Here is a 15,000-nt window from a genome sequence, read left to right as displayed (position 1 = left end):
ACACACACACACACACACACACACACACACACACACACACACACACACACACACACACACACACACACACACAATTCGTCTGCCTCATGGCTAAATTAATTGGGTGACAGACTGCTAAGTTGGTGTTGTCCTCTTCAGTCCCCTCTGCTGGTAACGTACACACACCCTGCTGACTCTATAGGGGCAGTGAGGGCGTGCGAGGCGAGGTGGGAGCATTGGGAGGGCGGGGAGAGGGATGTGGAAGTGGAAGGAAAAGCGGTGGGTGTGTTGAGGGCGGAGGAAGGCGTGTGAAGAGGGAGTGTGAAGGTGTGTGACTGAGTGTAAGGGTATGTTTGGCTAGAGGGAGAAGCGTGGGGACGTGGCAAGGGTACAGGGAGAGGCGGGGAGTGTTGTGGCAAACAGTACATGTGTGAGAAAGGATGTACCTGTGACAATAGATGGAGGTGAATGGTGATGTAGAGAGGGAGTCGGGGATTTCCCTTTTGATACTAGTTACCTTGCACTGTACACACACACACACACACACACACACACACACACACACACACACACACACACACACACACACACACACACACACACACACACACACACACACACACACACACACACACACACACACACACCTATTAAGCAGGACTGAATATTAGTATTGGTATCGTTAAGCTGATGGTATTAACAGTTTCGAGAGAAGAACATATTGGCTGATAATATCATCAATTTTGCCAAACCAGTAGCTGCTCTTTGTAGTAATACTACACAGTGCTTATTTTTGTATATCATTAGCGATAGCCAGTGAATGCAGTATAGTTTGCTCTCAAATGTTATGTTTATGTGCCATAGCAATCTGATGGAAGAATGTGTATGTTGTATCCATTATAAAGAACAAACATAGTAGGTTATCTTGTAACGGTGAAGCAGAAAGACTTTAATATTTAGCCGATGTGGTAATTGACAAAAACAATGTATCATCCATTATAAAAACCTAACGAAGCGATTGCTCTTCTGACGCTGAAATACTGAGACTCCTTTACCCCACCACACTTGACGGCGGGGAAGACAACACATTTCATAGAAACGAACCCTCCAGTGGGACCACAGCGCCAGCCAGTCGGGGGAAGGCACACTCCATTGCCATCACAAACACTAATAAAAGATTGCACCCGTCAACGCTGACGAGGCGCCGCCGCCACAAACACGATGACCGACCCAAGATATGCACCACAGCCACTCCTATCCCCGGGATTCGCTCGGGGAAACTTAGCAGCTGTTTGATGGCGCTGTCCAGGAGACCGAAAAAGGTTGCATTTGTGAGTACCCGAGCTGCTCTGGAAGAACTGGTCTGGTTGCGGAGATCCAGGCGGGGATAGAGTAAAAAACTGTTTAGCTTGGCACCAGTTGCTGAAAATAATGCCCCAGAGGTGATTTCCTTTTTTTTTTTTTTTCTCGGTCGCTTGATGCCGATGTGTGTGTGTGTGTGTGTGTGTGTGTGTGTGTGTGTGTGTGTGTGTGTGTGTGGTGGGGGAGTTCAGTATATGTATGTATCAGTTTCAACACATGTATAGATAAGTGTTCACTATGTATCTTTTAAATTAGCTTCCCTGTCATGCTTGTTTGCATCATGTCTATTATTTTTTTTCTTATACTTCCTCTCCCCTTCTTGTTTATTCGCGTGATCTTTTTTTTCTGAATGCTATCACTTCTTGATTATTTGCATTATCATTTTTTTCTTTTTTTTTTTACCTAATGTGCATACCTCAAGGCTTCTAGTATCGATGCTGGTGGTGATGATTGTGGTGGTAGTAATTTACTAGTTGTAGTAGTAGTGGTGGTGGTGGATGAGCAGGTGTATATGTAGGTTTGGCTTCTTAGGTGTGGTGGCAGAGGTATTAGATAGACAGGTGTGGTCGTGTAGGTGTGACAGACAGGTGTGGTAGTGGCGGTGGACGTTGGCTTGTTAGGCGTGGTTGCAGTGGCGGTAGATGAGCAGGTGTAGTATTGGGTGGTGGCAGCAATGGTAGTGGTGTTGGTGCCGGGGACCCGAGAGAGGAGGAATAGACAGGTGCTATGAAGGAAGAGAAGAACAGTGGGAGGCAAGGAAGGTGGAGGGGTGGGGGGGGGCAGGTGTGTGAAGGACCACAGAGGTTTTACAGACAACGGAAGCACAACACATGTCCACCTCCGCCCCAGCCTGTCTCCCACGCTCTCTCACCCTCCTACCCCCACATTTTTCTCTCATCTCCTGTCCCTCCTCGCCCCCTTCCTCCCTCACCACCACTCGCCTCTTTTCTTCCCTTCCGCCCGCCTCCAACGCACACATTTCTCTTCGCTAATACATGATCCTCTCTCCACACCTTAATTTATCACTTGACGTCCTGTTTGTCTAATTTCTAAACACTTTCATTCAACTCTATTATCACCATTATGTCCTCGCTTACTTCTCCTCCATTTTTCTTTCCCTCAACCACCTATTTTCTTTTCTTCTTCTTCTTCTTCTTCTTCTTCTTCTTCTTCTTCTTCTTCTTTTCCCATGCCTTCCCCTTGTCCTTCCTTCCTTCCTTCCTCTGTGTATATAATTTGTAAACACCCTTTCTCCAGATCTATTATTAGCATTACGCCCTCACTCAATCTGCTTTCATTTTATTGGTAATTTATTCTTTTTTCACTGTATCTGATTCCTTAACACCTTCCCCCACCTTTGGTATTTGCATCGCACATTCACTCATGTCCAGTTTTTTTTTTTTTTTATTATTCTCACTCATCTTTTATTTTCATGTTTTTTTTTTCTAATTCATCTCCAAAGTCATCTCCTAATTCATCCAGCTTTATTATTTGCGCTACACTCTCTCTCATTTATTACTCTCCCATACCCCGATTTTTTTTTTTTTAATGTTAATCTTATTTAAGTCCTTTTTTTTTCAAATTCTACTCCCATGCACATTTTTTAAACATACAAATCCAACTCTATCATTAACTCCTCTCTCTCTCCTCTCTCTCTCTCTCTCTCTCTCTCTCTCTCTCTCTCTCTCTCTCCTCTCCTCTCTCTCTCTCTCTCTCTCTCTCTCTCTCTCTCCATAATCTATTATCCTCACCCTCTAGTTTATTTTTCCCTCATGCCTTTCCCGTGTGTCCTTCCTCCTCCTCCTCCTCCTCCTCCTCCTCCTCCTCCTCCTCCTCCTCCTTCTCCTCCTCCTCCTCCTCTTCTTCCCTTGCCCGCCCTTGGAGCCACCACAAGCTAAGCTAAGGTAACACGTTCCCAAGGCTAAGATAATTAATACTAACGAGAGAGGATGCTAAATAGCCTTGAGATGCTGGTGAGGGAGGGGACGAAAACATACCTCGCGTGACGGCCAAGCAGCGGCGGTGGCTGTGGACCAAAGGGGAGCAAAAAAGCGTGTAATTCAAGACTGTAAAATGCGCACCGCTACACTGGGAACTCCTTCAGGGTGAGGAACCGACAAGGATCTTCGTTATTTTTATGCCTTCTGCTGCGAGTCATTGAAGGTGCCTGGCGTGATACTAGATCTTTGTGTATTTATTTATTTATTTATTTGTATATTTTTTTCTTTCGTGTATGTGTTTTTCTATTTCTCTCATCTCTACTGATCTAAAATATATATTCAGGTTTTAAGTTAGCAGTTTATTAATCTCCTTTTCAGCTAAATGCTGAGCCGTGGACTTCAGAATGAGTGATCAAGCTTGCAGAGTGATGATAGGTGGATAAGAAAAATCGAAACAAAAATATCCACTAGACAGATCGTGAACCTCTCTCTCTCTCTCTCTCTCTCTCTCTCTCTCTCTCTCTCTCTCTCTCTCTCTCTCTCTCTCTCTCTCTCTCTCTCTCTCTCTCTCTCTCTCTCTGGTCTAGCAGGTCTTATCATAATGGTATTTTATTGATATTTTATTGAGTATTATAATAGGTTGGAAGTTCTTAAGAGTTCAGTATGTTTTCCTTGAATTGCAGTTTGGCGAGTTGTATTTCTTACGCATTATTACTTTTTTGCTATTTTTTTTTTCTCGAGTAGCATTGGCGTGCCCGAGGAATGTGGTTGACAGATCAGAGAGTGCAGGAAAATGTTGAGAATCCTCCATGACTTTGAAAGGGTGAAACAGATTACTGTTGAACGTATTGGGAGTCGGGGAAAAGAGAGTGAACATTTTTTTTTAAACACAGAGAGACAGAGAGAGAGAGAGAGAGAGAGAGAGAGAGAGAGAGAGAGAGAGAGAGAGAGAGAGAGAGAGAGAGAGAGAGAGAGAGAGAGGACTGCTTGTAAATCATTTTCATCACATGCTATATCACGATCCTGTCTCATCTTGCCCATCCTCCTATCCCTCTGTCCATTGCACTGTTATCTCTTCTACCAGTAGTTAATGTGGGCTAATAACATCAGTCAGCCTAGGGAGAAGTACACAAGAAATAAGGGAAGCTGCAATAAGCCGTCAGATGTACACGTGACGGTCCTTGTAGGAAGCACACCTACCTATTTTCACCTATCATCCTCGTCTATAAATTTGTCTAATCTGTTGAAGTTCCGTAATGACTCAGCACTATCAAACCGATTACTGAATCTATTCCTGGATCTGTTTATATTTTTTTATCCCTTTTAATCCTCCAATTCTCTCAACACAGATCCTCTCATTTTTTCCGTATCCCAGACCTTCCCAACTCTCCCTTATTCGGTCATCAGCGGTTGACCTCGCCTCGCCACGTGCCTCACTCGTCCCGTCCAGCGTGCGGCAAGATATGAGAGGGAGACACGTGGCTAGGAGAGAAAGTACAGTAAAGAGTGTACAGTTACCAAAGAAATCGAAAGAAAAACAAAGGGCAAAAGACTTATTGACTTCTTATGAGACTGTTTGGGTGTATTAGAGAACATGCACTTAAACATAATGTATTTCTTCTTGCTGGTTTAACTTTTATGTTATATCTTTCTTTTGAGAATATGTTGCATAATATGAAGACGGTAAAAGAAGCTGTAGAAAACCATTAGGCCTAGACGTGACAGCCCCTATCTAGTACGTAATATAGTCTTATTTATTTTTTTTAAATCCATTTATCGTCCCTCTCCTTAAAATTATTCATATCGTCTCTCACAAAACTCCTTAATGACTGCACTAACAAGCGGACAGCTGAGTGTGGTGTTTGTCTTAAGTGGTTGCCAGAATTGTGATTGGAAATAACGAAATTATCTTTGTACGTAGCTAAATAACATGCCAGCTTGGACCAAAAATCTGTGTGGTTCCATTTAATCTAGGTAACCCGATATTCTCTCTCTCTCTCTCTCTCTCTCTCTCTCTCTCTCTCTCTCTCTCTCTCTCTCTCTCTCTCTCTCTCTCTCTCTCTCTCTCTCTCTCTCTCTCTCTCTCGAATAATCAAAGCAAAGGAAGCAGGATGGTGAAGGTAAAGGTTAACAGTGATATTTTTATGTCCAGGAAAGGGCATTTTGCTGGCAAGGAAGCGAGGAGACGTGTATAAAGAGCATGTCGTGGTAGTAATGTTGTGGTTATTGAGTCTTTTTTTTTTTTATATTGTGGTTTTCGTTCTTGAAGTTGAGGATTATCTTACTTAGCGCTTATGCCTTATTTTTTATGTTTATTTGTTCCTTTTTTTCGGGTAGAAATTTATGTACTTCTAGTTTGCTCGGGTATTAATTGGTTACACTGGTTTCATGAGAGAGAGAGAGAGAGAGAGAGAGAGAGAGAGAGAGAGAGAGAGAGGAGAGAGGAGAGAGAGAGAGAGAGAGAGAGAGAGACTGTCTTCAGCCTCTGACCTTTCCTCTTGAATCCCCTAAAGTCACACAAGAGCGCCTTTTAAGGGGCAGGAAGGTCCCTCTTGTATAGGGAAGCGAACCACTTTATAGACTCCTTCCCTTTCTTGCCCCCTTTCTTCCTTCCCTTCTTCCTCCTTCCCTCCTTCTACTCTTCTCTTTCAAGATACTTCTTCTAGTCAGATTTTTCCGGGTAAGTAAATTCAAATCACAGGGACAAGTCAGGAGTCCTGTGTGCATTATCTGGAAGGAAGAGGAGGAGGAGGAGGAGGAGGAGAACGAGAACGAGAAAGACGAGGAAAAGGAGACGAATAATGGGGTAGACGCATGCCCTCTCTGTTTAGATAAATTTCCTCAGCATTGTTGTTGTTGTCGTTGCGAGAGAGAGAGAGAGAGAGAGAGAGAGAGAGAGAGAGAGAGAGAGAGAGAGAGAGAGGGTGGGGGGAAGGGGGATCTGTGCAGATAGGCAGGCAGGCAGAAGCACTGACATATAATTCAAAACAAGTGTGAACCACAGTAGCAGCAGCAGCAGCAGCAGCAGCAACAGCCACTTCAGCAGCTCAGATCCTCCTCGTGATATGCTTCGTGGGTGTGTGTCTTGGCGGTGGCCGGGCGTGTCTGCCTCTCATCCCCCCACCACTGCAACCCCCTTCAGCCCCCGTGCGCCCCCTCCGTGCCCTACCTTGCCTCCCACACACTCCCACTGCGCCTCTCACCCCATTGTCCGCCATGTTCGTGGCATTCCTGTCTCGTCGGGCACAAAGATGGGCCGTCAGGGGGTCGACTTTTGGTTTTTCATCCCATTTTAAATTTTTTGTGTCAGGAGCGACTCTCGGCGAGGGTCGGGAGGGCCAGAGGGAGGGACAATGAAGGGAGGGAGGGAGGGAAAAGAAGGTGGTCGGGGTGTAGAAAGGATAACTGAGGTGCTCGCGTGACCCGCATGTGACCAACCAGCCCTCCCTTTACTCCCTTCCCTCTCCCTCCCTCCTGCTCTCGCTCCCTCTCCGTTGTCTCCACTTGTTCCCTCCCACGTTTTTCCCAGGACGCCAGATGTGGGCAGCGTCGATTGTCAAGGCTGCGTGTCTCGGTCTCCCCCTTTCCCCTTCCCTCTTGCCGTCCCTGCCTCCCCTCGACTCCTTCCCCGACACACTTCTCACCTTGCTAAACGAGTTCTTGGAGCCGTCACCTCGCAGCCTCATCCAAAATCGTCCTCTGTGTGTGTGTGTGTGTGTGTGTGTGTGTGTGTGTGTGTGTGTGTGTGTGTGTGCATATTATACATATTTAAAAGAGACAAACTTACATTTTGCTTGAGACCAGTTTCTATTTTTTTTTTTTTTCATGTGTGTGTGTGTGTGTGTGTGTGTGTGTGGACTGACATGCCTGCGCTGGTGTGTGTACCTACGTGCGTGCCTCACTTTGTATATTAGCATATGTAATTCACCGACAAAAAGGTGAAATTAAGGAAAGAAACCTAGCAGCAAATTATGTTGAAATGAGACTCAACTACTTTTAATAGGGAACCTGAATTACTGTGTGCAAGCAAGAACGTAGGCGGGTTATTTAGTAAGTGAGTGGGTGAGTGAGTGAGTGAGTGACCAGCTGGGTAAAGGAGAGAGTGAGGGAATTACTGACCTGATGATTGGGTAATTGGCAGGATGAGGGAGTGCGTGACAGGATGGATGAGTTATAGAGTGAATTAGTTCGTGAATGAGTGACCGATTGAGTGAGTGAGAGAGTGTGCGGGTGGGTGGATAGGCACGATGGGTAGATATATGGATACGGGAGGAATTGACTGAGTTACAAAAGGACAAAGCGGAGGGAAGGTGAATAACTTGGCTGAGTGATTGAGTGAGTCAGATGATGAATGAGTGAGCGAGATGGATAGAAAAAAAATATAATACATAAGGAAGTGAGTAAGTTACGAGCGAGAAGGAGGATGAGTAGCCTTAGTGAATGAATGAATTGAATGAACAAACAGAGAGAGAGAGAGAGAGAGAGAGAAAAAAAAAAATACACTATAACAATTATTAGAAGAAAAATATCCAGGTTAGCGAATATAATAGTGATAGGAGTAAATAAACGGAGTGAGTGAGTGAGTATTGAATATGACGATAGAAAGTGAGTGGTAACGAAGAAAGGTGTCAGTGAAAGATGATATTATGACAGTGCAGGAAGAAAAATCAAACGGTGAATAAAGTTTATGTCCGGAGTCTACAGTGAAGGAAGAGGAGTCGCTGGAGGAGGAGGAGGCGAAGGAGGAGGAGGAGGGGAAGGCCAGACGCATGTGTGGGCGTGGGCGTGGGCGTGCTAAGGAGCGTCCTGATCCCATCAAAGGCGTGGCTGGCGCTTCGATATGGGCGTGCGGAGCTGAGAGACGGCGGGAATTAAGGGCGTGGGGGAGGAAGGCGGTCTAGGATAGAAGAATGGAGAGAGAGAGAGAGAGAGAGAGAGAGAGAGAGAGAGAGAGAGAGAGGAGAGAGGATGATGAGAGAGAGAGGAGAGAGAGAGAGAGGAAGAGAGAGAGAGAGTACATGAAAAATAGCAAAATAAAGAGGGGTGGTAGAAAGGAAGGGCAAGGAAGAATAGAGAAGGGTGGAGAAGGGAAGGGAGAAAGAGAGGGGGAGAAGAACGATGCGATAGAAAGGAAGGGGGAAGGGAAGAGGGGAGGGAACGAATATGAAAGAAGGGAGGAAAAATAAGGAAAACTGCTGAAAGGGAGGGAGGGAAGGAGTGAGGGAATGGAGAAAGAAGGATGTGAAAGAGAGAAAGAAGGGAAAGGACTGCAGGGCGAAGAAGGGCTTGTGGATTGGGAGGGGGGAGGACAAGCGAAGGCTGGGGAAGGAAGGGTACAGGGGGAAGGGGTGGGCAGGATTGCGTGTCCCAACAACATAACACGGTGGGAGGATAACACAGAGGATTCAGGAGGGCATGGAGGATTCAGATCAGTCTCGTCTTCGTCCTTGTCGTCGTCTTTTTCTTTCCTTCTGTTTTCTCTCTTAGGTCGTTCATTATATATTTATCGGCTTTTTTCTTCTTTTTTTCTTTCATCACTAAATAGGCGTTTTCCTTCTTTTTTTCTCTTATTTTCTCTTTTTTTCATAGATCATTGATTTTACTTTTTTTGACAGCCTTTTTTTCTTTCCTATTTTCTTCCTCGTCACCATAGTCGTTTCCATAATGCCCCCTTTTATATGAGAAGAACAAAGGAAAGAGTATGCACCAGGTCTATATGGAGGGTATCCGCTGAAGGGGTGTCTGTTACAGGTCAAGAGAAACCTTTGAAGTCACTCCTCCCACTCCTGTTGTGCGCCGTATGATTCTGTTGTTGCGGCGCCTAAGTCTTTCATACATTCAGGTCAGTCAGTCTTTATGTTTGGTAATGGCTGTATGCTCGGGGTGTAATTGAAAATAGAAAAAAAAGAAAATGGAGAGTCGTGGGTGATGGTGCGAATCTCTCTCTCTCTCTCTCTCTCTCTCTCTCTCTCTCTCTCTCTCTCTCTCTCTCTCTGTGGGTGTGATGAGAGCACGTACAGATGGGTATAAGCTGAAATCGCCTAGGGGTGTAGATCCTTCCTCTCTCCAATCCTATACCCTCCCCCTACAGTCTTCCCTCTGTGCACCTCACCCACCTCTACGCACTCCTAGTCCTTCCCACGTCCGTCAACACTCCCACCGTAACCTGAAGGACAAACTAAAACTCTATATTCTTAAATCCTTTGGACTCGTATAAGTATTATTTTTCAGAGGCTCTAGGTATAAGTTAGGTTCTCATGGGGTGTAGGTTCTCATGGGTGTTTTTCTCACTGATGATGTGGAATTTTTGTTGAACCTTCACAAAAACCACGAAAATATATTTGAAAAAAAGAAAAATCCTATAGCTTTCATTACAGCCTGTTCAAAGTAGATAAGGCACCGAAACATTTAAAAATACTAAGCTCAAGGCATGTGGAAGCTTATTGAGCCGTTGTCTGACCACCTCCTGTTCGTCTGTTAAGCTGCAGTTAGAGTCAGAGTCATTACGGCGCCTTCACTCCCCCCTCTCTCTCTCCTCTTTGTAGCGGCCTTTGGAGGGGAGTTAAGGGGGGCAGGGGTTAGAGCACCTGCCGCGCGAAATTAGGGTGAGAGGACGGTAGGGTCGAGGAGAGCAGATTGGGGAGGGAGGTGAAGTGAAGGGGGGAGAGGGGCTACGTTCCCATACGCTGCGTGGGACTATATACGTAGCCTGCCCGTATCATTTCCCTCCCTCTCCCCCTCTCTCTCTCTCTTTCTCTCTGTTCTCTCCTCACCTCGATATCTCCTTACTGCTATGGGCTCCCGTCTCTCCTCTCCTTCCTCCATCTGCCACCCTCGCCTCGCATCGCCTGGTCGTGCTTCCTGCGTGCGAGGCGTGACGTGACGGAGAGAGCTTGGGAGGTCTGCTCGATGGCTGGTTGTTGCGTCACTCAACTCCGTAGTAAAAGTTGTTGACAGTCGTCGCTCGCTCTTCGCCGATTCATCTGATCTATGTACGCTCTCTCTCTCTCTCTCTCTCTCTCTCTCTCTCTCTCTCTCTCTCTCTCTCTCTCTCTCTCTCTCTCTCTCTCTCTCTCTCTCTCTCTCTCTCTCTCTCTCTCTCTCTCTCTCTCTCTCTCTCTCCTTTTTGCGTTTGTACAAAATCCAGTTTTTTTTTCTTTATCTTTTTGTCTGTTGTGTTTTTTGTTTTGTTTTTATCTGATTGGTTCGTGTGTCTTGCGAGGCTTTGGTTCTCTCTCTCTCTCTCTCTCTCTCCTCTCTCTCTCTCTCTCTCTCTCTCTCTCTCTCTCTCTCTCTCTCTCTCTCTCTCTCTCTCTCTCTCTCTCTCTCTCTCTCTCTCTCTCTCTCTCTCTCTCTCTCTCTCTCTGTGTGTGTGTGTGTGTGTGTGTGTGTGTGTGTGTGTGTGTGTGTGTGTGTGTGTAGCACCGGAAATCATGTGATACCATGACTGGATGGAGTTGGTTTACGTTGGAGGCGACAAACACGTAATCTCTCGGGATGTTTGACTTACAAGAAGTCCGTGAGAAAATTTACTTACTTTTGAGGTGGAAGTGACGGAGAAGAAAGAGGTATACTCGGACTAGTTTTATGAGAAAGGAAGGGAAGAAGCTGGAGATAAGAATTATAAAGAAAAAGGAGTAGTAAAAGAGAAAAAAAATACATGATAGGAAACAAAACAAAAAAAAAGAAAGAAAAAAAGGGATAGGAAGGAAAAAAAAGGTGGTAGAGAAGATGTAGAAAAAGGAGACCAGTGTTAGATGACAGGAAAAAAAGGTAAAGTGATGATCTGTAAGACAAAAATGTTGCCTGCTCGCTTGTCTCTGTCACACCTGAACATTTTCATTCATCTCTCCACCACTGCCTCCTCCCCCCCCCACCACCACCAACACTACCATCAACCCAAACCAGACTTTACCTGCACTATCACCACCATCATCACCACCACCACCACCAGCGACTAAATAAGGTCCCGTTGAGCTGATGAGACAAAAAAAGACGAGGAAGAGAAGAAGCTGCGAGGATGCTGCTCACTGCAACCGCTTTGTTGATCTCAGGCGCGGACTCCTGCTGAGCCGTGAGAGTGCGGGCTTGAAGCATCATCTGGATTAATTGAGTCCCCAGGCGTTGTACAGTGTGTGTGTGTGTGTGTGTGTGTGTGTGTGTGTGTGTGTGTGTGTGTGTGTGTGTGTGTGTGTGTGTGTGTGTGTGTGTGAAGATGGTTTGGTATTAATAAAAATCTTCAGTTGTCTTTGATGTTTTCTTGTTTTGCATTAGATATTTGAATCTTTGTTTTGTCTAAGGCATTTTTTTATGCATCTATTAACTTATTTCTTTTATTTACGATCTGGTTTCGTGACGCTCCCCCCTCTCTCTCTCTCTCTCTCTCTCTCTCTCTCTCTCTCTCTCTCTCTCTCTCTCTCTCTCTCTCTCTCTCTCTCATCTCTTTCCCATCCTTTATTTCTCTTCAGTTGCCTTTGCCTGCCTCGTCTCCCGCCGTGAACTCCCACCTGCCTCTCCCGCCTTCAACCTGCCCCACCTGGTCATTCTCAGATCACACGCCGTTGTTTCCTGTGCCTCGCCCTCCCCCGCCGTTCCATCGCTTTCCCATCTTTCTCCTGCTCGTTTCTATCCCCGCCATTCCTCGCCCCCTCCCTTCCTCCCTTAGATAGCCCCGGCCCCTTCCCACATCACCGTCTCATCTCGCCCTCAGACAACAGGTGCGCGGGCCACAGATCCACCTTATGGCCAACTTGACCAAATAATACCCAAAATTTCTGTTTTTGTCTTTCTTCTCGGGAGGCTGCATCTCAGGTTTTGCAGGACGAGGAGCCGCATCAGCCTCCTCCAGTGGCGACCAGAGGCTTTCCATATAAAGGACGGAAGAGTATAAATAAAACATTAATGAGTGACTCGGGGTAGATGTGGAGTCGCCCGGAGGAGAAAGCCCGAGGCGGTGTTTGGGGGAGGTGCCCCGACCCCGATATTGCCCCCATGTCCTTGCCGTCACTCGGGACCTGCGTCTTCCTGTGGGGTGTCACGATGCCCTTTGGACACATATGGTACATACGTCAACTTGAATGGAAGGATTGAGTCGCTGGATGGGCGTGAGGCGGGCGTGAGAAGGTGGGAGTGTGCGGGCGTGCAAGTTGGGCACCCGCTACCGGCTGGGACGACGCACGGCGCGAGGTTCCCACGACACGCGGCCGGACGCGGTGCTGCCATACGCCGTCAACTTCGGTTTTGATTATTTTTGGCTTCTTCTTCAACAAATTCTAAGCAGTTACTGAGAGCTGTGTATTTCCTTGAAGGCACAGACAGTAAGGAACCAAAGAGCTAAACTATAGATGGCCTATATGGTCGGGGGGCGGGGCGGCTACGTGCCGGGGGCGGAGCCTGGCAACTCTCGCCAGCCTATATATAAGACCCGCGCCCATGTCAACACTAGATCTTACGCACACACGCCCCGGTGGAACTTTGCCCGACGCGTCCCTCGCCACAGGTGTCTGACTGTGAACCCTGCGCCCTTCGCCCTCGGGAATCATGGTGTCTTCGGTGCACGTGGAGCCGGTGTCCCGCACCGACCAGTACAAGCGGGTGATGAAGCCCATGCTGGAGAGAAAACGAAGGGCACGCATCAACCGCTTGCCTCGACGAACTGCGTGACCTGCTGGTGGCGGCTCTGCAGGCTGAGGGCGAGACAGTGACGCGGCTGGAGAAGGCGGATATCCTAGAGCTGACTGTGCGGCACGTGCGGCGCCTCAACCAGCGACGCGCCCTCACATTGCCGCCCGCCTCCCACGACCCCCGCCACGACGCCATCAAGTTCCAGCAGGGATTCGTGGCAGCGGCCCAGCAGGTGCAGTCTTTCCTCATCTCCTCACCCGCACTGGAGCCTTCCGTGTCCTCCCGCCTCATCACGCACCTCTCCTCCTGTGCGTCGGCCATGTCAGGCGTCAATACCTCTGGCCCCACGCAGGCGGGCGCGCCCACGCCCTCGGCTAACGAGTCCTTCAGCGCCACCCGTGGGAGTACCCAATCCCCGCCCCATCTCTGCTCCCGCCCCCTCCCGCCACGTGATGGTGCCCGCTGCCTCGCCGCCCATGTCCCCACCGCCCCTCATGGACCTCAGTATGAAGCCCGCCCCGAAGCTCGTCGCCCCAACGCCCATCAGAGAGATTAATGTGCCGCAGGATCTGTCCATGCGGCGGCCTCCCTCCAGGGAATCCAGAGAGCAGAGTGACCAGCCCCCCCGAGGGAAGGTCGTCGTGGCGGCCCTGGTGATCTGCTGCCATCACTTCACGTTGCTATGATGTAGAGCGACAGATCAAGGCTGTGCCGAGCCGCGTTCCCGCATTCGGCAGGAGCCTCTGACGGCAGCCTCCTCGCCGCGCCCGCCGCAGGATAGGAGTCCTCGGTGTGTGGATTCGACGTGCCAAACGCCTGCCGTGTCGCCGCGCCGGAGTGCCTGCACTAGACGGGCGGCCCGGACGATGGCACCCCCAGCCCCAGTCCTCGCCCTCAGTCCCCCGACCCCCGCGTCTCCAGTGTACATTGTGATAGTGGATGTGATAGAGGCATAGCTATTTTTGTATATATACGTATATCCGAGTTATTTTTTCTTTCTTTTTTTACATGCGTATAAACCTACTTGACACTGTGATAAAGCCACTCTAGAGGTAGACGCCCCTCGGTCCTGTGCATGACGGAAGGAAGTCCTCCGCCGCCTGTCTTTCACCTGTACAAAGGACGAGTAGTGTGTGACGCCAGTACAGTACAGCTCCAGCGATCACCTGTAGTCGACCGCAGATGTGTCACCATTCATTATTATTATTATTATTATTATTATTATTTATTATTATTATCATTATCATTATTATTATTACTATTATTATTATTATATTTGTAATTATCTTAAGTGTTACGAGATCAAATCTTTGCTCAGTTTCGGTGAAGAGGCGATCTGAAGTGCCCGCTCGCGTCACAAATTTACTTTCGATGACACCAGGAGGTTGAAGCCTCGTCTTCGTATTTATCGTTGTTATTGTTGTTACCTGCATATCTACTTACTCGACTTAAGGCTCGCAGGTGTGGTGGTCCCGCTGCCCGCCCGCGGCAATCCCTGACTCTGTGATGGAAATAAAAGACCTTGAAATATGGGATATAATGTATTTTTCTCCTGACCGGGAAAACCCTTCTGATGAGGTTGGGTGGGAGGGGATCCGTCTACGAACTAAGATTATCTTGCTATCTTTAACTTTTAATACATGGGTATTACATAATGCACTATACAATGGTAAATGAAAATAAAAAAAAATATATTATCTTATTTGATTAAAGTCTTGGGTTATAGTTTTACATTATTCATCGCATTTCATTTTTACTACCAAAGTTAAAAGCAAAAGAAGTTTTTTGCCTGTTAGTACCACTGGATCTGAGTAACCAAGGAAGGAAGCACTGGTTTTATACTATATATTACTTTTTATATTGACTTCCAAGAGTTGTAAACGTGGGTATTCTGTTTTTTTTTTCCCGAAACTATGAATAAGGAAAAACCAACTGAAGGAAAAAAACCGACATCCTAAAACCCACAGACACACACACACACACACACATACAGAGAAACAACAAAGTTCGAGGTATCACATCCTGCTCCTCTGCACAACATCACGAGGGTCAAGAGTTCCTCCTAGCGTGTGACAAGTTCAGGAAAACTCGCGAA

General features: G+C 47.2%; 1 protein-coding gene and 1 long non-coding RNA gene across 7 annotated transcripts in view; both read left to right on the top strand.

Moving 5' to 3' along the window:
* The window catches only part of LOC135103527 (uncharacterized), a 91,522-nt gene that overhangs the window by 52,539 nt on the left and 23,983 nt on the right, over window positions 1-15,000 (top strand). The gene's annotated exons all lie outside the window — the stretch shown is intronic.
* On the top strand, window positions 12,712-14,440 carry LOC135103524 (enhancer of split mbeta protein-like). The gene is given in 2 exon segments (XM_064009932.1): window positions 12,712-12,923; window positions 12,925-14,440. Coding segments are annotated over 2 exon segments (639 nt in total). The 5' UTR covers window positions 12,712-12,821; the 3' UTR covers window positions 13,462-14,440.

Source organism: Scylla paramamosain, chromosome 9 (genome assembly GCF_035594125.1).
Source record: "Scylla paramamosain isolate STU-SP2022 chromosome 9, ASM3559412v1, whole genome shotgun sequence".
NCBI lineage: Eukaryota > Metazoa > Arthropoda > Malacostraca > Decapoda > Portunidae > Scylla > Scylla paramamosain.
This window is presented reverse-complemented; position numbering and strand designations above follow the sequence as displayed.